General features: G+C 50.5%; 1 protein-coding gene across 2 annotated transcripts; it reads right to left on the reverse strand.

The window, feature by feature from the left end:
- Positions 1-580: 580 nt before the first annotated feature.
- Positions 581-25,995, reverse strand: RHPN1 (rhophilin Rho GTPase binding protein 1). 2 transcript variants are annotated; one of them, XM_054292006.1, is made up of 15 exons: positions 25,175-25,995; positions 17,447-17,562; positions 12,798-12,926; positions 10,579-10,654; positions 10,222-10,299; positions 9,408-9,532; positions 8,563-8,729; positions 7,907-8,094; positions 7,645-7,801; positions 5,471-5,590; positions 3,402-3,596; positions 3,085-3,161; positions 2,208-2,354; positions 1,193-1,351; positions 581-1,106 (listed from the first exon to the last, which is right to left on the reverse strand). In XM_054292006.1, the coding sequence occupies exons 1-15, from the start codon at positions 25,262-25,264 to the stop codon at positions 909-911; spliced, it is 2,022 nt and encodes a 673-aa protein (XP_054147981.1). In that variant the 5' UTR covers positions 25,265-25,995; the 3' UTR covers positions 581-908. The 2 variants fall into 2 exon arrangements, with proteins under 2 accessions (XP_054147981.1, XP_054147897.1); XM_054291922.1 differs by having other exon boundaries at positions 17,447-17,565.

A 25,995-nucleotide genomic window follows, 5' to 3' on the forward strand; every position in this document is an offset into this window, starting at 1 on the left:
GATGCCTGGATCCATCAGGCCAGCCCAGGAATGCTGACAGCAGTGTTAGGGAATTAGCAACATGTGCAAGATCCAACAGCAGCACAAATTTAGGAGTTTAATAATCTGGAGGAGATATCTTCCTGGAATTTTAATCTCCTCCCAGGAAAAATAAACCCCCCCCAAGGCTCTTAGCTATTAATCTCCTCACAGAATATTTAGGGCAATCCACGTCTCCTGATTTAAAAAGCCAGACAACAACTGCACGTTAAGCCCTTCTCTTTTCTTCCAAAGAATCTGGCTGGGCAGCTGGGTTGGATTTTCTGAGTCAAGGTGGGGGTTCATTCCCGCAAAATAAAACCACCCCAGAAGCACTAAAAATGATCAAACCATCCCGCTTTGCTGGGATAGCCCCACCTGGGAGATGAGGCCCGGGTTGGACCCTGTGATGGGATCACCACAAGTTATCGATGCCTGTGCTGTCTCCTCTCCCAAAAAATGGGAGTCTGGGAGGATTCATCTGAAGGATTCAGCTCCTCCAGCAGCTCTTGGAGAGCAGCTCCATCTTGTACCTTGCAGAGAAAGCCCAGGAGATGCTACAGAAGGTGACACTTTTGCTTTAATGGCTGGGGCTGGCTTTGGCCAAGCAGAAGACACAAACCGGGCCCTGCTTTAGCACAGCTTCCCCCAACCCCCTTGAAAACAAAAAAAAATCATCCCAAAATTAACAATAAACCCGAGTTTCCCCCCAGACTGAGGGGATCATTGGACACAGGAGCTGGGAGGTGGAGGTGCCTCGCTCACCTCTCGGCGCGGATCCGACCAGCGGCGCATTCCCGGGTCTGGGAGTCCTCACAGCCCAGCCAGGCTTGGGAAGCTTCCCGGGCAGGCAGCCAGTCCTGGAGCTCAGGGGACACCATGGAGCACGGTCAGTACATGGCCTCGTTGTCCCCCACGGCGGTGAAGGGGACACCGCTGTAGGTGCTCTTCTTGCTCCTCTTGCTCTTCTTGCTCCACACCAGCAGCGTGCTGGCGCTCTTGCTGTTCATCAGGCTCTTCCTGCTGTTCTCCTTGTTGCTCTTCAGCATCCCAGACCCCGAGGACATCACTGCTGCCTTCCTGTCCACCTGCTTGGGAAAGGTGGAGAGGGGAGTGAAGCCAGGGCAGCACCCAGAGAGCTCCAAGGAATGAATCCCTGTGGGATGTGACTTACGGCTTTGGGACATTCCGAGCCCTGCAGGGTGATGACTCCAATGTCCACCCCCTCCTTCCCGGTGCTCTTCAGGAGCTGGACAACCTCGGCGTGCTTGGACCACTTGCAGTCCTTGCCATTCACTGAGATGATGTAGTCCCCCTCCTTCAGCCCAGCTTCCTGCAGGGAATGAGGGAAAACGTCCAAGAGAATCTTGGAATGGTTTGGAAAGGACCTTCAAGATTGTCCAGTCCCACCACGGACTTCCCATCATCCCAGGTAGCTTCTTGGACACTTCCAGGGATGGAGTAGCCGCAGCTTCTCTGGGCAACATCTGCCAGGGCCTCACCACCCTCACATCCAAGAATTTCTTCCCAATACTCATCTAACCCTGCCCTCTGGCAGTGGGAAGCCATTTCTTCTCATCCTGGCACTCCATCCTTTGTCCCAAGTCCCTTTCCAGCTCTCCTGGATCCCCTTTGGACACTGGAAGGGGCTCCAAGCTCTCCCTGGAACCTTCCCTTCTCCAGGCTGAGGAGAAGACACAACTCTGCTCCAGATATCGACCATATCCAGTCCACATCCCAGTCTTTGGGGAGATTTGGGTTTTCCAAAGAGGGATATGATCCTGCTGCTAAGGAGAGTGTTGTTGCAGAGATGCTGGGACTTGGATGGATGGGTTGGGAGTGGAGCAGAGAGACCCTTAGGAAATCTCACCAGGATTCTCCAGCATCTTCTGATGGAAAACAAAGCTGCCCCTGTTTTTTGGATGTGCCATCTTGTTCCAGCCACTGTCACATCCCAACATGAGGGACAAGGGAGCTGAATGGGCTTCTAACAGTTAAAAACTGAGCAAAATTCCATGTTTTCTCCTTAGCTATCTCCTAAAAATTAATCATTTCATGACGCCCACCTGAGCTCCAGCAGGGATGAGTCTCCTCCTGAACCGTTTTAAGACCTAAAAAACACCTGGAATCCCTCCAGGCAGCTCCCTTGTGGCATTCCCATGGGAATAGCAAGAAATTGGGGTACTCACAGCAGCGCAGCCCCCCGGGATGACCCCGGCAATGAGGACGGGGGAGTCTCCTCGCAGGGTGAACCCAAAGCCGTTCTCTCCTCTCATCAGGTGGACTCTCCGAGCTGGATACCACTTGTTCTTGGCTGAGAACACGGACAGCGGGCCCTGGGATGAGGCAGAAACATGGAATGCACCTTCTCAGCTCCCTGGAATTGTGCAGCCTTGTAAAAAAAACCAATTCCAGGGATGGGGAGGGGGCAGAGGAAGAAATCCTGTCTTTTGCAGGGAAAATAGTCCCTTCATCCAGGAACAAATGATGGGGGCTGAGGCTGTCTGGATCTGGGGGATGCCACTAGGGGTTGGTCCAGGAGCAGGGTGGAGGGACAGTTCACTAGCTCAGGGTCACTTTTCCCCAATTCTTTCCCATTTTCCCCTCTTTTTCTGCTTTTCCATTCCTACAGGAACAGGATATTCCTGCCCGCCCTGGGGCTGAGATGCACAAGCTCTCCCTGGGGTACTCAGGGGATGATCCCACCACAGATCCCACCACTGTCCTGAATCCCAGGACCCTAAAAACCTAAAGAGGGCATAGATAAAGTTCCAGTGGGATTTTCCTGGTGCCTCCTGCCACCAAAACTCTTCTTCCCAAGGATCTCCTGGGAAAAGCCCACCCAAAATTCCCGTGCCTGCTCCCCTGTCACCAGAGGAGCTTTGTGACCCATTTGTGTCACAGACACAGATCCCAGCCCTCCTCCTGCTGCTCCTCCTTGCAAAACTGCTGGAGACAGGGAGAAGAGGCTGCAGGAGGAAGGAATCCAGGCAAGCAGAGCATGCAGGGGAGGAGGAGGAGACGGCCGCTCCCTCGGGATATTCCCGTTCCTGGAGCTGTACGTACCAGCCTGTGGAAGAGGTCAGTCACCTTCACCTGGGAGAAGTTGGGGGATTTGATTTCGGGTTTCTGGTGAGTTTTGGCTGATGGGAGGGAGAGAAAAGCACAGACAGGGGGTGACCTCAGGCAGTTGGGGCAGCTGCTGCCATCCTGAAGAGGGACAGCATGATCCCACAAGAGCCAGGACCTAAAATCCTGGAATAGTTCAGATTGGAACTCAGAGATCATCCAGGCCAACCCCCCTCCACAGCACAATTCCCCATGGAGTCCTTCCCACCCAAAAACCCCCTCCTCACCCACAATCCCAAAAAACCCCCACTCACGATGGATGTCCGGAGCCTCTCCCGTCTCAAAGAAATCCTCCTCGTGGTCGATCTCGGAATATTTGCTCAGGGAGCGTTTGTGGGCGAAGGACAGGACCTCCTGCAGGATATCCATCTTCCTTAGGATCTTGCACAATCCATGGATCCTCATGGCCTCCTCGTGCTTCATGATGGCTTTTTTGAGGTGAGCTTTGCCTGTGAGGGAGCAGAGGGAGCTGAGCCCGACGGAGCGGCAGCTCCGGCGCCGTTTCCCGCTCGGCTGCCCACGGATTTCAGGAGCGGTGCCACCACCCTGCTGTGACTCAGGGACAGCCCAGTCACGTTCCCAGCCCTAAATGGGGTCGGTCCCAGCCCGATGGAGGGCTGGGAAGGGACCTTGAAGGGTGACCTACTTCACTCCCCTGACAGCAGAGCTGGCAGATGTTCCTGAAAAACCACCCCCGACGTCCCTCCTCACGCTTAACCTCAATCTCCTGAGCAAATTAACTTCTCTCCCTCGCCTCGGATCCCTCGGGAATGGGAACACAGAGAACAAGCCAGCCCCGTCCTCCTTGGGAAGGTGCAACACATCCCTGTTTTCTAGGCTAAGCCTTTTCCTTGCCCTGCAGGTCCTGCCCTCCATCCTCTGCTCTTCGCTCCTCTCCACTTGCCTTCAGCGCGTTCCCACCCTCGGGAAATGGAAGTGGTCGGGAAAGAGGAGCTGGAATTCCAGTGACCCACGGATATCAACGCAAAGCATCTCCTCCATGGGAAACTGCAACCAAGGCAGCCGTATCCAAGGCTAAACTCCCAGAAAAGCTCTCTCCGTGTGTGTCTCATGGAAACACGTGTGCCTGTGGCATTTCACGTTCAGGACACACGGTGGCAACAGAATCCAGGGAGATGAGGGCTGCTCCAGACTCCCGGAATGCACAGCCAGAGGAACTTAAATGCCGAGGGAATGTTTTGGGCTTGGATGGAAAACATAGAGGAGATCCCCCCCACTGAGAATTTTTATAAAATATATAAATTGTGAAATTATGAAATTATGAAAGCTAATTTATGAAATTGTGAAATCTATAAATTGTGAAATAATGAGTAATAATAATAATAGAATCATGGAATGGTTTGGGTTGGAAAAGAACTTAAAGCTCATATCATTCCAACCCCCCTTCCATAGGGAGGGACATTCCCTCATCTCCCTTCCACCATTTCAGGTTGCTCCAAGCTCTTTGTGACCTGATCTTGGACCCCTCCAGGGATGGAGATCCACAACCTCTCTGAGTTTTTCCCTTCCTGTAAACCAGATCCAAGCTGAGCTTGGTGTCTGCACATGTATTTTTTACCAGGAGGGTTGAACAGAGCCTGTTTTCCCCAGGAAAATCAGGCAGAGCTGGAAAAGCTGATGCAAACCACATCTGAGGGTGTTGGGGTGCTGTCACCACAAACCACTTGGATTTTGGGGTTTATTTGGAGGTTTCCAGTGAAAACCTGGCTGAGCATCCTGAAGGATTTTGCTGAGGCCAAACTCATTCCTGGTGGGATCGGCCTCCTTCCACACGTGTGCAAGGAGGGAAAAGAGAGCTCCCGGGGGAGGCAACACCCCAAATTCCGAGTGCTGAGTTTGCTCTTGGTGCAGCCCTGTTGAGGAGGGGCTGCCAAAACATGACTTCAGCTGAATAAGCAGCGTCTGTTTTTTCCCTGGAGCTGAAATCCCGCATGGGAAGAAGTTCTTGTCTCCCAAGAATTCGCTGCAGCTGAAAAAGCCACCCCCTGAGCATCTGCTGCGTCTTGTTTTCCAGCCAAGTCAGCCCAAACCAAGGAGCTTCCAGGATCTCTGTGTCCCTGTGGATTTCTCTGTACTGTTGGGTGATGTTACCTGGTTTGGAATACCTGGAATTTTTCCTGTCAGAGCTGGACAGGTTGGGACAAGCACCACGAGTTGGTCCTCACACCCTCAAGGGGACTGTGATGCTTTCCTGCTTCCCAGGAGAAGAAATCTCCTGAGAAATTCCTCTCTGCATGGAGAGATCCCCCTAAAACCTCATAATTTGTGGGAATCAGGATGGGATCCAGGAATTTGTGCTCACCCAGCTTCCTCCTCTCCTCGGGATCCTGCAGCAGGACACGCAGTGATGGCCCCTCTGGCATGGTGACATGGAATTGCAGGAAAGCCTTCTCCTGCTCCAGCAGCTCGGCATCCGAGGGAGCTGTGGGAAGGAAATGGATGGGGATGGGATTAGGGAGAGGTCAGGGCCACCCAGCCCCTCGTGGCAGTGGGGACAAGGAGGTCACATCCACATTCAGGTGGCCCTGGCAGCACCTTCCTGTCATCCAACCACAGCCTGCAAGGAATCAGGGATGGGCCCAGGGATGATCCCAGTCAGGGATGCACCAGGATGTGAAGTTAAGGGCAGGATTTGTCCTGAACACAGCTTTTTTTCGTCTTTCCTGCCTGCCTTTGCTCCAGTGTGGAAGAAGGACTGGGAATGGAGAGCCCTGGGAGGTCAATGACAGGGAGACAAATGAGACAACAAAATCAGGGAATCATGGAATGGTTTGGGTTGGAAAGGCTGTTAAAGATCATCCAATTCCAACCTCTTTCCACAAGGAGGGACACTTCCATTTGGCTGCAAGCTCCAGCCATTCTGGCCCAGGATAATTCCAGGGATGGGGCAGCCACAGCTTCTCTGGGAATTCCAGTCCAGGGCCTCACCACCCTCCCAGGAAAGAACTCCTCCCCAGTATCCCATCTATTCCTGCCCTCTGGCAGCAGGAAGCCATTCCCTGTGTTCTGGCACTCCATCCCTTGTCCCAAATCCCTTTCCAGCTCTCCAGGAGCTCTGTGAAGCACTGGAAGGGGCTTTAAAGTCTCCCTGGAGCCTTTTCTCCATCTCACAGTGCAACCAAGGAGGTCATTCCATGGAAAAATAGAGATGGATGCAGCTCTCCCAGGCTCTCCAAACTCCACACTTTAAATCCCACTCTTTAAACCATTTTTTCTAGCCCAAATTCATCCTAATCCTCTTTGGCTGCACAGCAGCCTCTTTCCCTGGACACAGATTGGGATAAGAAACAATCCAGAATATTCCTGGGAGTTTTGTTGCTCCAAACAGAGGATCTCAAAGCCTGGTGGGCAGAGGGATGCAGAGGGTTGGGAACTGGCAGCTCCAGGGCTGGCTCTCCCTGTGCCAGCTCCTGCCATGTCAGCATCCCTGAGGGATGAAACTGCAGCGTAAGGAATTTATTCCCAGCTGGTTATGGAAGCAGAAGATTTGTTATTCTGACAAGGGAGAGGTGGGAGCAGGAACATGAGATCCCAACAGCAAGCAAAAAAATTCCTAAATTAGGCATCTCCTGCTGATTTCTGCTTCCCACAGTGCCTAAGGACACCAAAAATTTTAGGGGGAAGGTTTGCCCTGCCCCTTGGTATCTCATGGAATCCCATCTCCATCATCATCCTCTCCTGTTTGGATCTTTAAGCCCTTCCAGCTCCACATTATCCCCCTCTCTCCCATCTCCTTGCTCAGCCCAGCTTCTGCAACGCCCACGTGGCACAAGGAAGATTTTGGGCAGGCTCTGGAGCGGGGGAGGGTGTGAGGACAGTCTGGCAGCCACTGGTCCCAGCACTGGTTTTGGCAGCCAGCCCTCAAAAATCTTCCCAGCCACCCACCAGGTGACACCAAAGGCCACCAGGAGCATCTGCTGCCCACCCCCGGATCCTCTGCTCCATCCCAAAATTGCTCCCAGGGTGTTGGAGGTGGCAGAGATGGGGATCAAGGGTCACATCTTGAAGTCACGCTCCAAGTGACTCCATGGAACCATGTGTACCTTGCTGCCACCACCCTGAGATTCCCAGGACATCCATCCATGAGGCTGGAAGTTAAATCCAAGGTATTTTTGGATTTATTTTTGGATTTTTGAAGCCCTCAGCTGGTCTAACACAAGGTGACCCAAAGCAGGCAGGTAGGTGACCCTTATTCCCCCACCCAGCCCCAAAGGGGACAGCAGGTGACATCCCTCCAGCAGCTTTTTCCTCCCCTTTTTAAGGATTTTTCTCTGTGGAAACCAGAAATATGGAAAAATCTGCCTTGGGGACGAATTGCTGAGTCCACTAAGAATATCCACAGCTCAGAGCATTCAAAAAACTTTGGGTGTCGTATCCATAACATCTTTTTTTTTGGGAAACCCTCCCCAAAACCCAGGAATAAAGTAGAATTAGTAGTTGGATGAGCAGGAAGCTCCCATCAGGCTGGACACTCACCGGGGCAGTCACAGAGGGCGATGGCAGCAAAATAATGGGAGAGGGCTTTGAAATGCTCCGACTTGACTTGGACCATGGTGGTCCAGGAGAAGGGAACGTAGTCCTTGACGTGGGGCTGGCTCATGGTCTGGTGTACCAGGGAATAAACATCTTCCACCTGGGAAGAGGAGAGGCAGAAGAGATGGGATGCAGGTTGTACTCTCTGGGAAGGTCCTGCCAACCACAAAATCCCACCAAATCCTCTCCCTCCCAAAATCCTCACCCTTGCTGCCTCCTGAGCCAGCTGCAGGCGGGCCAGGAAGTCGTTCTGGGCACGCAGCAAGGTCATCTTCTCAAAGACACACTCCTGGACCTGGGCCACCATCAGCCTCACCAGCATGGTCAGGGAGGCCGCGCTCATGTCCAGGCTGGGAGCGTTGGAGAAGTTTTCCTTCAAGTAGTTAAAGGCACCTAGAGGAAGAAAAAAGCTCCTGGAAGTTACCAGACTTGTGAGGAAGAGAATCAAACTTTGGGATAAGGCAGGTTTCCCTCCACGAACACCAAATGTCTCACCATCAGTGGTGGGTAAGATCTGAGGTCCCACCCTTGCCATCTAAATCATCCTTGTGCCCAATTCCTTCTCCAAAGCCCTGGGTTATCCCAATTCCAGGCTCCATTTTTTCTATGGGGAGATGGATAAGTATCTCCTCTCCACAGCTGGGACACCCTTTTGCATGCCATCCTTTTGGGGGACATCATTTTTGGCTGTTGGACCATCCCAACTCCTCTTCCCCACCAACACAACCAACGTGGAGCCACCTCGCGCTCCATTTGTGATCCCTTGGAGACGCCTCTTCCTACAACTGCTCCCACCTCCTCCTGAGCTTCTGTGGATCATTCCCACCCTTGGGAAGAGGAGGAAGAGGGGAAGGCACTCACCAGCTGCCTTCTGGAAGGCATCGATGGCCTGGTTGAGGCCGGGCAGGGAGGCGCGGTCCTGCCGCGCTCCGATCTGGGTGTGCAGCGCTCCCAGGTTGAAGAGGACACTTCCCTTCTCGAAGGCCAGAGCCCTCTGGTGGGATGGGACCCCCGTCAGGGAGTCGTACCTGGAGAAGGGAAGAGCCAACAGCTGCCCATCCCCTGGTCATGGTCCCCACATGCAGCCAAGCAGAAGTGTCCCTCCCCAAGGGAAGGGGTTGGAATTGGACGGTCTTGCAGGTCCCATCCAACCCAAACCATTCCATGATTCCCTGTCTCATTTGTCTCCCTGTCAGTGACCTCCAGGTGGGGAAATCCCAGGGCTCTTCATTCCCAGTCCTGCTTCCACACTGGAGCAAAGGAAGGCAGGAAAGAGGGAAAAAAAGCTGTGTTCAGGACAAATCCTGTCCTTAACTTCAGATCCTGGTGCATCCCTGACTGGGATCATCCCTGAGCCCATCCCTGATTCCTGTCCCTGTCATGGTCCACACAAAGTGTCCTCACTCATGGAAGGGGTTGGAACTGGATGATCTTGTGGGCCCTTTCCAACCTAAACCACTCCATGATTCCCATGGATGCAGGAGGAGCCTGAAGGGTTTTCAGTGCTCAGGTGGGCTTGCAGACATCATTCCCATCATGGTACATCCCATGGGATTTGTGTTTCCCTCTCCCTCCCCAGGTTAACCCACCAAGGGCAACAGCAAATCCAGATCCTGGTGTCCACCAGCTCTGGCAGAGATTCCAAAATGGAAATTTGGATCCTGACTCCCACCCCACCCAGATGGGACAGGGAAAGCTGCACCCACCAGTGGAAGAAGACGCCCAGGGTTTTGGAGGGAGGGAAGAACCGGCTGTCAAGGAAGTAGAGCTGGTTGTAATATTCCATCAGGAGCTCCAATCCGGCCTCGTTGCGGCTCGGGGTGCGCATGGCCTGCGGGAACGGGAGAGGAGACAGGGATGGGAAAAGAGGGACAGAGGGACAGGACACAGGGAATGGCTTCCCACTGCCAGGGGGCAGGGATAACTCAGATATTGGGGAGGAATTCTTCCCTGTGAAGGTGGTGAGGCTCTGGAATGGAATTCCCAGAGAAGCTGTGGCTGCCCCATCCCTGGAAGTGTCCAAGGCTGGGTTGGATGGGGCTTGGAGCAGCCTGGGACAGTGGAAGGTGTCCCTGCCCATGGGTTGGGATTGGAAGATCTTTAAGAGCCTTTCCAACCCAAACTATTCCATGATTGTGAGTTTCAATCACGGGGAAAGTCTGGGAGCTGGGACACTCAAATGTGGAAGCAGCAGCCTGGGAGTTGTGCTGGAAAAATTCATGGAAATTCTGATTTTATAAATCCTAGGGAATAAACAGGATTTTTTCCCCTCCTTTCCCAGACTGCTTTAAATTCCCTCTTCTCCAAGGCCTACCTGGAGAGAGAGAAGTTGTTCAGCCTTGCCAGGGGTGAATTAATATCCATAAATAATGATTGTACTATAAATTTCATTGCTGCTCATTTGTAGGTCAGCAGGGCATTGAGGACAGGGAAAAATGAACAATTCCTGAATAATCTATAATACTATGGAACCTATACACCAAGTCCAATAATATTATGGAATCTCCAAGGGACACCCACCTGTCGCAGCTCCATGAATTCCTTGATTTCCTTTTCATACAGGACACCCTCCTCTCCATAGTGTTCACTGATGAAATCCTGGATTGGGAAACAGAAGAAAATCCTGATTTTTATTATTTAAAGGGATATTTCTGGCAATTTTGTGCAAGAATTTTCCACTTCTGCCCACAAGAAAACCTCCACTAAGTAATAATCTCCTCCCTTTCCTGCTCTTCAACATCTCCAGACCTTCACCTCCCACTTTCCCATGTTTTAAGTCCAGATCCTTCCCATGAATTTATTTTTTTGGTAGCTTTTCCAAATGAGGAAAATAATTTCAGCTGCTTCAGCACTGATCAATGAAACCCCAAAGCTCACCTTGAGTGGTACCAGCAAATCCAGCTCCTTGGTCTCCTTGAGTCCCAGGGGGATCATGGGAACGCTGATGGATTCACTGGAAGAAGACAAGAACCTGTTTGGTGGTTGGATTAAAAATCTTGGATGGATCCTGTGGGTTGGAGATTAAAAGGAAGCAGCTCCTTGCCCTGGGCTGGTGCTGCTCCTATTAACAGACTCCACATGGAAAAATGCTCTTCCCAAAAAGATTTGGGAATGGCAGCATAGGAGACAAAGAGCTAAAAAAAACCCCCAAAATCATTTTTACAGCTCCTGATGTTCAGAGGAATCCTGGATGTTGGGTGGGCAAGACAGGATCAAGCCCTCACCAACACAACAGCCCCCTCTCATTATCCCCCCAGATTGCTGGTAACTCATTAATCAATCATTAATTGGGGAGGAAAACAAGCAAAGGAAGTTATGAAAACCAGGAGAGCAACGCAGGGAATTAGCATCCACATTTTCCTTGGAACAAACAGCTCCAGGAGCTATAATTAGTGCAGAAAGCCATTACTGCTCATTTCCTAACGAGAATTCCACTGGAATCCAATGTCTGGAATAAACAAAGGGGGGTTTGTTTGGCCTGGGCAGGGTTTGGGATTGTTGTTGCTGCTCCTGATTTCTTTTCAAACCAGGGCAAGCAAGTGGCAAATTGGGAAAACTGAGCAGCCTTGATAGGGAATGTGCCTGGAAAAGGATGTGGATGGACACAGAAACGTGGAATTGTGGAACTGGGGAATGGGTTGGGTTGGAAGGGGCTTTAAAGATCATCCATTCTCACCCACTGCCATGGATAGGGACAACTTCCACAGGATCAGGCTGCTCCAATCCCCATCCAACCTGGCCTTGGACACTTCCAGGGATCAGGGAGCCACAGCTTCTCCGGGAATTCCAGTCCAGGGCCTCACCACCCTCACAGCCAAGATTTCCTTTCCAATATCCCATCTAATTTCACCCTATTCCAGTTTAAAGCCATTCCCTGTGTCCTGTCCCTCCATCCCTTGTCCCAAGTCCCTCTCCAGCTCTCCTGGAGCCCCTTCAGGCACTGGAAGGGGCTCTGAGCTCTCCCTGGATCCTTCCCTTCTCCAGGCTGGACATTCCCAGGTCTCCCAGCCTGGCTCCAGAGCAGAGGGGCTCCAGCCCTTGGAGCATCTCCGTGGCCTCCTCTGGATCTGCTCCTGCTGTTGGAGCCCAGAGCTGGATGCAGAATTCCAGGTGAGGTCTCACCTGAGCGGGGCAGAGGAGCAGGATCCCCATTTTCCACCCTGTGGGATGAGCCTGGGACAGGGGGAATTTTTGGGATGTGAGCACATGTGGATGAGGCATTTCCAGCTTTTCACCTACCAACACTCCCAAATCCTCCTCCTAAGGGCTGCTCTCCATCCCTCCACCTCCCCAGCCTGGATTTGCGCTTGGAATTGCTCCATCCCAGGTGCAGGATGTTGCACTTGGCTTTGTTGAACCTAATGAGGTTCTTCTGGAGCTTATCCAGGTCCCTCTGGATCCCATCCCATCCCATCCCATCCCTCAGCCACATCACCCACACAACACCTCACGCTGCCATCCAACACAGTCCACCTCAGGAAGGGAAAAGGAGGAAAAGAATCCCGGCATCCCAGAATTGTTTGGGCTGGAAAAGACCTACAAGATCATCGAGTCCCACCTGTGACTGATCCCACCCAGCCCAGAGCACCGAGTGCCACATCCTGTCATTCCTTGGCCACTTCCAGGCATGGTGATTCCCATCACCAAAATATCCTGTTGGGAAGAGCTCCGGTGGGATTGTCAGGAAAGGGGATCAATACAAGGGAAGATGGTTCTTTCTTCCCTATTCCTCCTGCTTTGGGACATCAGTGTCCAAAGGATGCTCCATCTATCCCAAAACACCCCAGTATCCCCTGGGAAAAGCTGATTTTTCTCTCCTTGCAGCTTTAGAAGGGAATCACTGTGATTCCCAGAATGAAAATTTTCCAGGAATTCTGGCACATGCCCAAATCCTCCCCTATTCCTCCAGCCACCACCTTGTTGTCCCTGACCATGGAAAGGTTTGGGTTGGAAGGGAACCTCTGAAGGTCATCCCAACGCTTGGCCATGGGACAGAGCAGGGCGGACAAGGCGAGAGCAGCCTTGCTTTCATAAAAATTCCCTAACAGAGGGAAAAATGAAATCCCAAGGGAACAGGCTGCTCTTCCCAGACCCACCTCTCATTCTGATACACATCCATGCTGCTGTTGAGCTCTTCCAGCTCTTCCTTCAGGAGCTGAAGGTTGGAGTTGACGTAGCTCAGCTCCAGAGCCACTGTTTCCTTCACCTTGTGGTTGCTGGTGGCCCTGCAAGAAACCAATGGATCAAATTTCCCTCTTTTTACCCATGAATTTATTTTTTCCACTCCAGACTCAGTTACCCCGTGGTGCAATCCATGTCTAGCCCAACATTCCCATGGGATTGTGCCTCTGGTTCTCCAGGTGATGCTGGAAAAGTTTGGGTGGGATGGGACCTCTGAGGGTCATCCCATTCCATCCCCTGCCATGGGGCACCTTCCACTGTCCCAGGTTGCTCCAAGCCCCATCCAACCTGGCCTTGGACACATCCAGGGATGGGGCAGCCACAGCTTCTCTGGGAATTCTGTTCCAGGGACTCACCACCCTCACAGGGAAGGATTTCTTCCCAATATTCCATCTATCCCTGCCCTCTGGCAGTGGGAAGCCATTCCTTATGTCCTGTCACTCCATTCCTTTTCCCAAGTCCCTCTCCAGCTCTCCTGGGGCCGCTTTAGGCACTGGAAGGAGCTCTGAGGTGTCCATAGAATCTTCTCTTCTCCAGACTAGATTCCCAGCTCTCCTAGAATTTCAGGATTAGGAAAGTCCAAACATCCAGGTAGAGGCTGAGCCCAGGGAAAACTCATTGCAGTGCTGCATCCAGGAATTCCTGCTCCAGAGCCACCTTCCCTTTGCCCATTGCTGTTTCACCTCCAGTGCAATTCCAGCTTGGGCTGTGACCAGTCCAGGTGCTCCCCCATCCCAAATAAACGATGGGATTTGAGGAGGAAAAACTCATTTTTGTGTGCAAAGAATCCTTTTGGAAAATAAAGGATTTTGTGAGCTCCTGCCCTCCCTTCCCGGCTCCCAGCAGGAGCTGTAAACACCAGGGATTGATTCCAGCTGTTCCCTGGGAGCAGGACAAGCTCCCAGGCTGATTATTCCCTGCTTATCTCCTGCAGAGGAAAGCAGGGAGAGATAACCCAGAGCTGAAAGGGGCTCTGGCTGCTGAACCACGCTGGGATCCAGGGAAAACAACAAATGGACAAGCTCTGCTCCACCAGGAAACTGCTTCCCTCCTGCTTTTCCAGAGCATTGCCTTTGACATGGATTTTTTATGGATTAAATCCTTCTGGGTGCTGCCCTGCCCTGCTTCAAGGCAGCAGAAGGAGCTGCAGGGTTTTCCTTTGACAATCTGGTGGTTCAGAGCCTCCTCCTGCCTATCCTTTGCCAGGATTTTCCAAGACCAACGAATTTTTTGATTCCAAACAAACCAAACCAAACCAAACCAAACCAAACCACATCCAAAGATCCCCGTGGCTCTCTGAATGAAAAATGCTTCAGCATTCCTGCAATTCCCCAGGCACCATCACCCTATGTTCCCACAAAAACCAGTATTTAATTCATATAAACCAAGACTTAATTCCTATTTATCCCCCCCACATCCCAACACCTCCAGGACACCGTCAGTCCGATTTTCATCCCATATGGATTAAGGAGAGTTTTCCCTCCTTGTTCCCAGCTGCCAACATTTTTTTTTTGGCTCTCAGCAGGCCTCTGATTATTTTCCAGGTGTCTTAGCACAGTTTCCAGGAGGATCTGCTCCATGATTTTGTCAGGAATCTGTTAAAAGGTTTTCCTGGAGTACTTGCAAGTGCCACACACCGCAGAAAATCCTGGAACGGGTTGGGTTGGAAGAGACATTAAAAATCATGGAATTTCACCCTTTTGCCACAAGCAGGGACACCTTCCATTATTCCAGGTTGCTCCAAGCCCTGTCCAACCTGGCCCTGGACACTTCCAGGGATGGGGCAGCCACAGCTACTCTGGAAATTCCATTCCAGCACCTGATCACACTCAAAGGGAATAATTCCTTCTCAATATCACATCTATCCCCGCCCTCTGACAGTGGGAAGCCATTCCCTGTGTCCTGTCCCTCCATCCCTTGTCCCAAGTCCCTCTCCAGCTCTCCTGGAGCCCTTTTAGGCACTGGAAGGGGCTCTGAGGTCTCCCTGGAGCCTTCTCCTGGCTGGACATTCCCAGCTCTCCCAGCCTGGCTCCAGCCCTTGGAGCATCTCCGTGGCTTCCTCTGGACCTGCTCCTGCAACTCCAGGTCCTCCTGCAGTTGGTCCCCAGAGCTGGATGCAGAATTCCTGGTGGGATCTCACCTGAGCAGGGCAGAGGGGCAGAATTCCCCTTTTCCTGCTGCCCATGCTGTGGGATGAACCCAGGACACAGGGAATTGCTGGAATTTATTTTGTGATTTATTTTTCTTTCGTTCCAAAAACCTGGGCATTTTTATCTCCTCCGTTCCTCCACTCCATCCCAGTGTTTGAACAGGAAGGAAAAGGTTTCCTCTGGCTCTTCCCATTTATTTACCCAGCAAACAAATCCACTGAGCAAATACTGCATGGATTTTTTTTTCCCAACACCCCATTCCTGCCAACTTTTCCAGGAAAAAACATGGAAAGGCTGAACAGGATTGTTTTTACCAAGGATCAGACTAGTTTGTTTTTAAATTTAAAGGCAAAATCCCAGTAAATTCAGCTCCAAACTGCTCCAGGCTGGACAATCCACAGTTTTTTCCACCAGCACCAGGCTAAAGATCCAAAGGAATTTTATCCATGCACCACAAATCTTTAATTTTGAAGCAATAACCTTTAGACTTGCAACATAATCCCTCCCTCCTCCTCATCCTTTAATTTCAAGCTTGATTATTCCTTTTTCCAAAGTTTCATAAGCTCGGAGCACCGGAATGCCGAGAAATCGACTTTATTACTCAGCTGGATTTGTGGGAGGGCGGAAGGGAGGGAAAGTGGCTGCTCCAAAGGACACCCAGAGTGCTGAGCCAGCACAAAAAGAGCCCCCTCAGTGCATTTCCCTGATAATCAAGATGTGTTTTGCATCCCGTTTTTCCTCACTCCCACTTCCCACAGCTCCGATTCCAACCCAAACCAGGCAGATTTCTGCTGAGCCAGCACATTTCCCTCTGTTGTTTGTTTGGTTTTGGTTTTTTTTAATATAACACAGGAGAGGTAGAAGTTGGGTTCTCTGGCTTTTTTTCTTTAATTAAATGAGGCTCAGCAGTGTGGACGGAGCAGTGGGATCTCCTCCCCCAGGAAAACACCAATTTTTTATGGCTTAACCATTATCCCCTTCTTCCAGGAACACTCCATTGATGCTAAATCACTCCAGTTCCAAAGTGGAAAGTTTATTTTATTTTATTTTATTTTATTTGGGATAAAAACAATCAACAAGTTAGTAAAATATTCCCCAAAAATTGTATTTTAAGGCAGATTTATGGGATTTTTAATATTAATGACCTGCCCAGCCTGGAATGTGCTCCAAATATTAAGGAAAAATGAAATAAACACAAAACATGCTAAAAAAAGTTGTCCTTGGGATAAAATCCCTGTGGATGTGGCACTTGGGGACAAGTGGTGGCCTTGGCAGTGCTGGGGGAATGGTTGGACTCAATCCTGATGGGATTTTCTGAGCTATTTATGATTCTAAAGCTGGATTTCATGGAATGGTTTGGGGTGGATCTTCAGAAACCTCAAGTTCCACCCCCTGCCTTGGGCAGGGACTTTTCCCTATCCCAGGTTTGTCCAAGCCCCATCCAACCTGGCCTGGACAATTCCAGGGATGGGGCAGCCACAGCTTCTCTGGGAATTCCATTCCAGCTCCTCACCACTCTCACAGACAAGAATTCCTTCCCAGTACCCCACCCATCCCCGCCCTCTGGCAGTGGGAAGCCATTCCCTGTGTCCTGTCCCTCTACCCTTTGTCCCAAGTCCCTCTCCAGCTCTCCTGGAGCCCCTTTAGGCTCTGGAAGGGGCTCTGAGGTCTCCCTGGAGCCTTTTCTTTTCCAGGCTGGACATTCCCAGTTCCCATCCTGGTTCTAGAGTAGAGGGGCTCCATCCCTTGGAACATCTGGACTCACACCAAGAGCTTCAGATGCCTTGGGTTTTCAGACCAAAACTCTGCATTCCAAGCCCCACCTCAGCCACAAATTTATTCCCATTATCCCATCTGCTCCAATCCCCTTCCAACTTGGCCTTGGACACTTCCAGGGATGGGGCAGCCACAGATTCTCTGGGAATTCCAGTCCAGGGCCTCACCACCCTCCCAGGGAAGAATTCCTTCCCAAATCCCATCTATCCCCGCCCTCTGGCAGTGGGAAGCCATTCCCTGTGTCCTGTCTCTCCACCCCTTGTCCTAAGTCCCTCTCCAGCTCTCCTGGAGCTCCTTTAGGAACAGGAGGGGGCTCTGAGGTCTCCCTGGAGCCTTTTCTTTTTCAGGCTGGACATTCCCAGTTCCCATCCTGGTTCCAGAGCAGAAGGGCTCCATCCCTTGGAATATCTGGACTCACTCCAACAACTCCATATCCCTCAGATCCACTCACTGGGTTTTCAGACCAGAGCTCTGCATTCCAAGCCCAACCTCAGTCACAAATTTATTCCCATTATCCCATCTGCTCCCAACCTGATTTTTAACAATCTTCCACCAGCATAATTTTGGATATCAAGACTCTATTCCTGCCCCCATCCAAACTCCAGAGCCAGGGGGATGCCCAGGGGGTCAGGACTCACCGGAAGAGGTTTTCTGCTCCCGCTCTCATCCTCATTTCCTTGTTGATCTGTTGGTTGATCCGGGCCCGGCGGTGCTGGAGTTTGCTGCGCTGGGTCTGGGCAAAGGGGTCACAGCCCTGCTGAGAGACAAGGACATCCCAAATTAACATTTTGGGATTCAAAAAAATCCCATCAATTCCATAAATCAAGCACTTTCAGAGCCCAGAGTCACGGGATGCTTTAGGTTGGGAGGGAGTTTAAAGATCATTGAATTTCATCCCTTATCGTGGACAGGGACACCTTCCTCTATCCCAGGTTGCTCCAACCTCACCTGGGGCACTTCCAGGGATGGGGCAGACACAGCTTCTCTTGGAATTCCACTCCAGAGCCACACCACCCTCACAAGGAAGAATTGCTTCCCAACATTTCATCTAATTTCACCCTAATCCAGTTCAAAGCCATTCCCTGGGTCCTGTCACTCCATCCCTTGTCCCAAGTCCCTCTCCAGCTCTCCTGGAACGCCTTCAGGCTCTGGAAGGAGCTCTGAGGTCTCCCTGGATCCTTCCCTTCTCCAGGCTGGACATTCCCAGCTCTCCCAGCCTGGCTCCAGCCCTTGGAGCATCTCCATGGCTTCCTCTGGAATTGCTCCACCAGCTCCACATCCCTCTGCAGTTGGTCCCCAGAGCTGGATGCAGAATTCCAGGTGTGGTTTCTGCACCTGAGCAGGGCAGAGGGGCAGAATTCCCCTTTTCCTGCTGCCCACACTGTGGGATGAGCCTGGGACAGGGGGAATTTTTGGGGTGTGAGCACACGTGGCCGGGTCACATTGAGTTTCTCATCCCCCAGACTTCCCCTGCCCTTGGAATAACCATTTTATTCCCTAATCCCACGTGTTGCCAGCAGGGATTTCTTTCCCTGAGCTCTTCCCAAACTCAGCCCTGAACAGAAACTCCACATTCCATTCCCAGACTCTGGACATGAGCCAAGACCCAGGGGGGCTGGAGATGAGCTCAATAGGGCCTCAAAGCTCAGGAAGTAATGTGATCCCAAGGCCATCTCCAGGATGTGGAGCACAGGGAGTCAGGAGTTCAGGGGGATGCAGGAACGAGGGGCTCACGGCGCTAAATTGATTCCATCCTTTCCGTGGCTCCGGCTCGGAATTTCTGCAGACGGGGAAGACAGGCTGGATTCCCGACTTCAGGAAATAGCAGCCGCCTGATTTACCTCTGGCTCACAGGGTTATTATGGGATGCATCAGGGAATGGGGTGTCCCCAAATCCAGGGCTATAAAAGCTCTGCCCAAGTGGGGATGATTCCCACTGAAGATTTAGAGGGATGAGCCTCTGGAAGATCCCTGGATAAAAAAATGCCTGGTTGGGAAGGCACAAAGCTGGGAAGTTTAAGAGTATGGGGAGTTCTGAGCCTGAAAATCACAGGAAGATCCCAAAATCATGGAATGGTTTGGGTTGAAAGACACTTTTAGGATCATCTCATACCAACCTGGCACAGGTTTCCCAAAGAAGTTGTGGATGCCCCTGGAAGTGTTCCAGGCCAGGCTGGATGGGGCTTGGAGCAATCTGGGACAGTGAGAGGTGTGCCTGCCCATGGAATGAGATGATCTTTAATGCCCCTTCCATCATAAACCATTTCATAATTCCATTAAATGCCTGATCACCTCTCCAATGGGACCTGACAAGGAAGAAATTTTTGCATTTCCATGGACTTCAGCTTCCTTAAAATTAATTCCTCGTGTTTGAAGTCCACCGAGCACTGCTTCCTTTGGAAAACGGTCTGGGATTAACAGTGGGATTTTCATTTAAGGGAAAGATTGGATCTTCTAATTGGTCCCTTGGAGACTGAGGAATCAGAGTGACTCCAGCTGGTCCATAAATCTGTGGGATTAATGCTTTACAGTGATCCATGAACTTGATGAAAGGAACAAACTGTAAGCAAAAGACCCCAATTATTCTGGAAAAGCAGTGGGATTTGAGGAAAACACCCCAACACCTCCATAAATATTGGGTCTGAGATACTCAGGAACACACAGAGGAAAGTCTGATCCAGAATTGTAATTTCTGGATTTGTCCTGGGGGGAATCCATCCATCTTGTTGGATCCCTAGGGGAAAAAAGGAAAAAGGAGATCTAGGAACCAGAGGAAAAAGGGGAAAGGATCAGGAAATCAAGACAAGATGTAAAGAGAAGGTGCTCATTAAAATTTCAAGGTTTAATTTCAAATTTCAAGATGAAATCTCAGAGCATGACAGACCCAGAGACAAACACATGCAAATATACCCACATGAGACAGTTCCAGGTTCCCTCTCTGTGTCTCCAGAGCCACAGAAATCCATGCAAAGCTCTAGAGGTGGGAAGTTTCTCTTCTCTGACTCCATCTCTTCCGGCAAATGCCAGCACCCTGGAGTCCTTTCCAACTCTGGCAAAGATTTATTTAGAAGCAGCCAGAGGATTTTAAGGGAATTTTTGTGGGGAAAAGGAGCAAAAACCACCTGGAGACGCAGGGAAGAGGCCTGGGAAGTGCAGGTGGGACGATGGAAAAGGCACAAGTAGGAGGATTATCCAAACCCAAAATAAAGATTTTTGCCTGGAGGGAAAGCAGGAAGGTAATGAAGGAAAGAAAGGAGTGGGATGCAGAAGACACTGGGATGGCTCCCCAAGATATTCCAAGAGGGGTTAAAACCTCTTCCCTGCAGGAGCCATGAAAAGATTTACAAATTGATCTGACTTCTCCTGCTGGGAAGCACTAAAGCTGTTTGCAGAGCTCAGGGGTTTTTTTCCTGGCTTCTCCATCAGATTTAATGGGATGAGTTCTCAATCCCTATCCAGGCTCCTAAGCCAGCAGCAAAAAGGTGCTGGAAAACCAGAAGCCCCTGATATAAACCCAAAGCCTTGTGAGGTTAAGTCAGGAATTCAAGGATTTCTTGTCATCTCCACACATTTTGTTTTCCTCTACATTTATGAGGCTGGAAAGGTGCAGGAATTTGCAGGAAAGGATTGCTGCACATCTTCCCTCAAGAGGCTCTTCCTCAATCCCCAAAAATCATCCCTGGCTTGCACGGATCAATAGAAACATCATTCCATGAGGAACAACTCAGCCCCATCTGCAGGAGCTCCCGGAGCGTCACAGGAATGTTGTAATTCCACAAATCTTGGAGCAAGGAGGAAATTTGGCTCCAGGAAAGCATAAAAGGCCATCTTTAAATCCAAATATAAATGAGGAAAATAAGGAGTCAAGCGAAGAGCATTCCACCTTCCAACAGCTCAAAGGATCCCAAAGCTTTTCCTGTCAGAGCTCCAAAGAAAACTAAAAACCACAGAATGAATTTCCAGGGATTTGAACATGACTTACATAAAGGGGAAAAAAAAAAATCCCACCAAAATCCCCCTGTTGGGTTCCAAAAGGGATTTTCCTCACTGAATTCCTTGCTCAAGCTCTCAAGGTCACCCCTGTAAGGTCAGAAGAAAGAGAGGCACTTCCATCCAGGCTTTGGGGTGCACCTGGGGACACCTGGAAAAGGGAATTTGGGGAGTTTAAGAAGGGGCTCTGGAGATACTCAGACTTTTCCCTCCTGCTTTTAAGGTTTTAAAGGAAGAATGAGCACAGAACTCTTCCATAAATTGTGGAGGAGGCATGGAACAGTCGCTTTTGTTTGTACACAGGGAAAGATGGATCAGAAATCCATGAAAATGAGTGAGGTGTGGCCAGCCCTGATGTTTTATCACATGTGACAAAGCAGGATTAGGGACAAACATTGGACTCTCTGATTCCAACGAGTCCATTCCAACCCATATCTAATGATTTTATTGGAAAAAGGCTCTTTAGGCCCAGAAAAATCAGGGGAAATCCCTCACATGGAAGTGACAATGGAACCAAAAATTCTCATCCAGCCTCTCCACATGAGGGAAAAAAAAGATTCCCTAAGACCCTTTCCAGAAGGAATCAAGCTCCCCTTTGAGGGAGGGCAAAGATTCTCCAGCCTTATCTTTGCAGGGAATGTTTGGAATGACTCAAGGGCTTTTGTCACTTCCAGCCACCTCTCCCAGTTCCAGAGGGCCCATCCAGGGTGGCAATTTGGAGTCCTTAGGGAATGTTTACTCAGGGTGGACTTTGAACTTCCCACCCGCAGGAGATGAAGCCCTGGGTGACAGCCACACCCTGAGCGTGATTTGTGACCTCAGTGACAAGGACAAGGCACCAGGGACAAACTGAATCACCTGCAGGAAGATGTGGAAGCCAGTAATTCCATGGCAAAGGGATTGTCTCTGCTTCTTTGTAGCTGGAAGCAACAGAGGAGAAACGAAACTGAAGGATATTAAGTGAAATGTGGGATGGGAAAATGGGATCCTTGGAAGTCCTGTTAAAATTTCAAGGAATGGAGAAATGGAGATGCAGTTCCTGAAGATCAGGAATGCGTTGGCGAAATCCAGGCACAAATCCCTCCAGAGAAATGAGGAAGGGGTTGGTAACTGGGAGTTACAACTCCAGCAGGAATTGCAGGAAAAATCTCCTGAAGAAATGAAACTTGAAAGTGAAGGATATTAAGTAAAATGTGGGAAGAGGAAATGGGATCCTTGGAAATACTGTTAAAAGTTTCAAGAAATAGAGAAATGGAGATGAAGACTCAGTTCCTGAGGAACTGGCACAGATCAGGAATGTGCTGGTAAAATCCAGACATGGATCTCTCCAGAGAAATGAGGAAGGGGTTGGTAATTCCCAGCAGGAATTGCAGGAAAATCTCCTGGAGTTACCGGGAGAACCTGGCTGGATCCCACAAGCTGCTCCACAGGTCAGCTGCCCGAGACTGGACCAAGCTGGGCCATGTCCAAGGCCAGTTCTGGCCACAAAGGAGTCGCCACCAGGATTCCTCCCAATTAGGGAGGCTGGGGAATGCCCAGAGAGAAACTGAGGAAGTTTAATTTGAGCGGAGACTCGAGACATCCATGATGTGGGAAGAGGAGTCATCAGCTGGTGCTGAGCTCAGCTCCTCAGGCAGCCCCACCTCCAGGAGACACCTTCCTGTTCCCAAGGACAGGGAATGAAGGAGAGCAGGACTCCAGCCAGTCTGGATCGCTGCTGTGGGTGTGGGCAAACACACTGAGACCCTTTCCTGCCAGGAAAAGGGATATTGAAGGGATGATGGAAGGGTTTGGGTTGGAAGAGACCTTCAAAACCATGGAATTTCACCCCCTGCCATGGGCAGGGACACCTTCCACTATCCCAGGTTGCTCCAAGCCCCTTCCAACCTGGCCTTGGACATTCCAGGGATGGGGTAACCACAGCTTCTCTGGAAATTCCATTCCATAGCCTCAACATGCTCAGAGGAAAGAATTCCTTCCCAAAATCCCATCTAATCTCACCCTATTCCAGTTCAAAGCCATTCCCTGTGTCCTGTCCCTCCATCCCTTGTCCCAAGTCCCCCTCCAGCTCTCCTGGAGCCCCTTTAGGCTCTGAGGTCTCCCTGGATTGTTCCCTTCTCCAGGCTGGACATTCCCAGCTCTCCCAGCCTGGCTCCAGGCCTTGGAGCATCTCCATGGCTTTCTCTGGATCTCCTCCATCAGCTCCAGGTCCCTCTGCTGTTGGAGCCCAAAGCTGGACCACAATCCATGATCCCAACCCCATCCAATGGCCCCATGGTCTGTGGCTCCAACCTCAAACTCATAAATTTCTCCCACTAAACACCTACATCCCACTCCAAAAAAATAAATAAATCAGGGATTTATTTCCCTGCCCTCTCAGCAGCACCAGCACTTCCTTACACAGAGTTTTTCCTCCAAACAGGAAGCACAGATGATTCCAGGCTGGAATAGGATAACTCTGAGCACCTGTTTTAATTCCAGAACCCCGCTGGTCTTTAAAGGATTTCCACAGAGCCACAGCTGTCAGCTGGAATTTTTATTCCTCTGTGGAATCCACAAGTTTTTGAGGCAGGCCAGCACAGCAGAAGTGGCCAAGTGACCCTGCTTTAGCCACATTATCCCGTGGGACAGAGAGGAAAACAAAAGCCAGGGAAGCGCTCCACACACAAAAACAGGCTTGGAAATCCTCCTCTTTTTTTTTTCCCAGGGTTATCCAGAATTTCCTTCCTTTTTTTCCCAGCCAGAAGCATTTAAGAAATTAATATGAGCTGTTATAAGACAAGCAGGAAGTGACAACAAGTGGGTTTTTACTGCCTGAAAATCCATTTAGATAGGAAATTCCCTGCCATGGAATTAATCTCATGGAGCACCCTGGCTCCGAGCTGGGTTTCTGTGGGAGACAGGAGCAGCTAAAACCTCTAAAACCTTTTATTGAGAATATGGTTACATCACAGAGCCTTTGAACAAATGAGGGGAGGATTAAGGTTTTAAATTTCCCAAGTGGCCTCACTGGTGGTTCATGCAGTCAGCAAGAGGAAGGGAAAAAAATAAACCCAGGGGTGGGAATAAAAATCTGGGGGATTGGGGGGTTTTTAAACAGCACAAACTGCAGTTGAAAATTGAATTTTAGGACAGTGAAAGTGCTCTGAGGAGGTGGGGGAAGCACAGAGTCAGGGCAAGGTGCCAGCAGGAAACAGGTGGATTAAGTCTTCACTCCTAGGACAGAAAACTTGGCCAAAAAAAAAAAAAAAGGATTAAAAATCACTTTTTCAGCAGCATTCAGGATCCCCTGCAAGGCAGAAAATATGGATCCACGCTCCTGATGTTGTCAGGGTGATAAAAACAGCAGGAAAAGGTTGTATTGATAATTTCTTTTATATAACAATAACAAAAATAAAGTAATACAGCCCATCAGGTGTTCTGCTGCTTTAATTAAAAAATAATCATATTATGACAGAGGCTGCTGATGCCCTGCCCAGTCCTCCCTCCAAAGCTTGGCAATATTTTCCATGTTTTTCTTTGTGCTCCAGGCCCAAAGAGAACAAATTGGGAAAAAATTCCCAAATCCCTCCTGTTCATCTTCCCCCACGAGCAGCACCTGCTCGTTAGACAAGGCCCCGAGTTAAACCCCGACCTGGTTTAAGGTTGCAACCTCTTGAGCTGCAGCCCAGGCTCAAGTGACTCCAGATCAGATTGATCCAGGGGGAAAAAAAAATGAAAAAAAAAATCCCTTCCAGAGCTTGGCTGAGTTTCAGTTTCTTGATTATTTGGGATTTTCTTTTTTAAGGGTGTTTTAAGGTTTGGGACTTTTTGCGAGAAGAGCTCAGATTATGGAGTGAACTCGCTGCTGGTTTATCCTGTTGGATCTCAGGGGGCAAAACTAATGGGAAAAACACTTAAACAGATCTAAAAATTAATGTTTTCCATGTTTTCTTGCTCCCTAAATCCTCCCTGACCCCAAGAAATCAGGGGCTGGTGGCAGCCTGAGGACAATTCCCACTGATTCCATCCCAAATGTTGGTCATTAAACAACAACCCCAGCAGAACAATCAGCCCCATCTCTCCTGCACATCCTGGATTTCCCAGGGAACACCTGCCTGGATCAGCTTCCCACTGGCAAGAAAGAGGAAAAAAACCCCAAAATCTCAGGGAACGAGGTGAAAAGCAGGCACTGGGAAGCTTGGGGATGCAGCCAGCAGAAAAGACGGGATTCAGGAGCAGAGTTTTAGGGATGAGGAGCTGGGAGGGAGCTGCTTAGGGCTGTTTATGGGGCAGCAACAGCATTTCCACCCCTGGCAGGGTTGGACATCCCTGTGTCCCCATCCATGGGCACAGCCATCCCTGTGGATGGGACAGGGATATGGGGCCATCCTCACCTTGCGCGTGCTGCCGCTCTTCGGGCCGTGCAGGAGGACAAGGCCACCGTCCCTGTCCCCATCCGGGCTCTCCTCCTCGGGGGGCATCATCTCCAGGGATGTGACATCCACAGGCTGGGAATGGGGGGCTGGAGCTGGGGGGCTCCTGCTTGAGCTCACAGGGGGGGTTTGGGGGCTCGGTGACCCCACCGGGGTCCAGATCCCAGCCCTGTCCTAATTAGGGGCTGAAACCCCTCCTAAGCCCTGCTCTGTTCTCTTGCAAAGCCCCCTGCCCTCAACATCTGGCCAGATGTGAGCCCACAGCTTCCCTCCGAATAGAAATAATTTAGGGAAAAGAAGGGAAACAAACCCCTTTTGTAAAGCTACCCCAGGTAGGGGGATGTTAAATCCCACCAGATCCTAAATGGGGGATGTTTAAACCCCCCCAAAACCCGCTTGGATAAGGAGGATAAGGGAGTTATCCTGGATAACTGGATAAGGGAAAGAGGGAGTTTAACCCCCCCAAACTCCCCTAAATAGGGGGGTGTTTAAACTCTTACAAACTCCCCCTAAAAGAGTTATTCTAAATGGAACTGGGGAGGGTTTAAACGGAGACCCGGAATGAGAAGGGAGCCAAACCCTCTTAAAACCCCTTTACACGGCTGCCCCAAATGGGGGCGAACCCCCCAATCTCCCTTTTAGAATTATCCTAAATGGGGGGGGAGGGAAGTTTAAACCCTCCCAAAACTCCTTTTCAGAACTACCATAAACACAACGCGTTCAAACCCACCTTATACAGCGACCCCAGATAGGGCGAGGGGTTAAATCCCTTTCCCCTCACA

Source organism: Melozone crissalis, unplaced genomic scaffold (assembly GCF_028551555.1).
Source record: "Melozone crissalis strain CALT ecotype California unplaced genomic scaffold, PUWL_Pcris_2 ptg000002l_1, whole genome shotgun sequence".
Classification (NCBI taxonomy): Eukaryota; Metazoa; Chordata; class Aves; order Passeriformes; family Passerellidae; genus Melozone; species Melozone crissalis.

Excerpts from the sequence above, each read along its gene's own strand:
- RHPN1 (XM_054291922.1), bottom strand. The coding sequence starts at position 25,264 with ATGATGCCCCCCGAGGAGGAGAGCCCGGATGGGGACAGGGACGGTGGC. Across the intron at positions 12,927-17,446 it reads GGAGCAGAAAACCTCTTCCG|GGCCACCAGCAACCACAAGG; the intron begins GTGAGTCCTGAC and ends GGTTTCTTGCAG. Across the intron at positions 10,300-10,578 it reads ATTTGCTGGTACCACTCAAG|GATTTCATCAGTGAACACTA; the intron begins GTGAGCTTTGGG and ends TTCCCAATCCAG.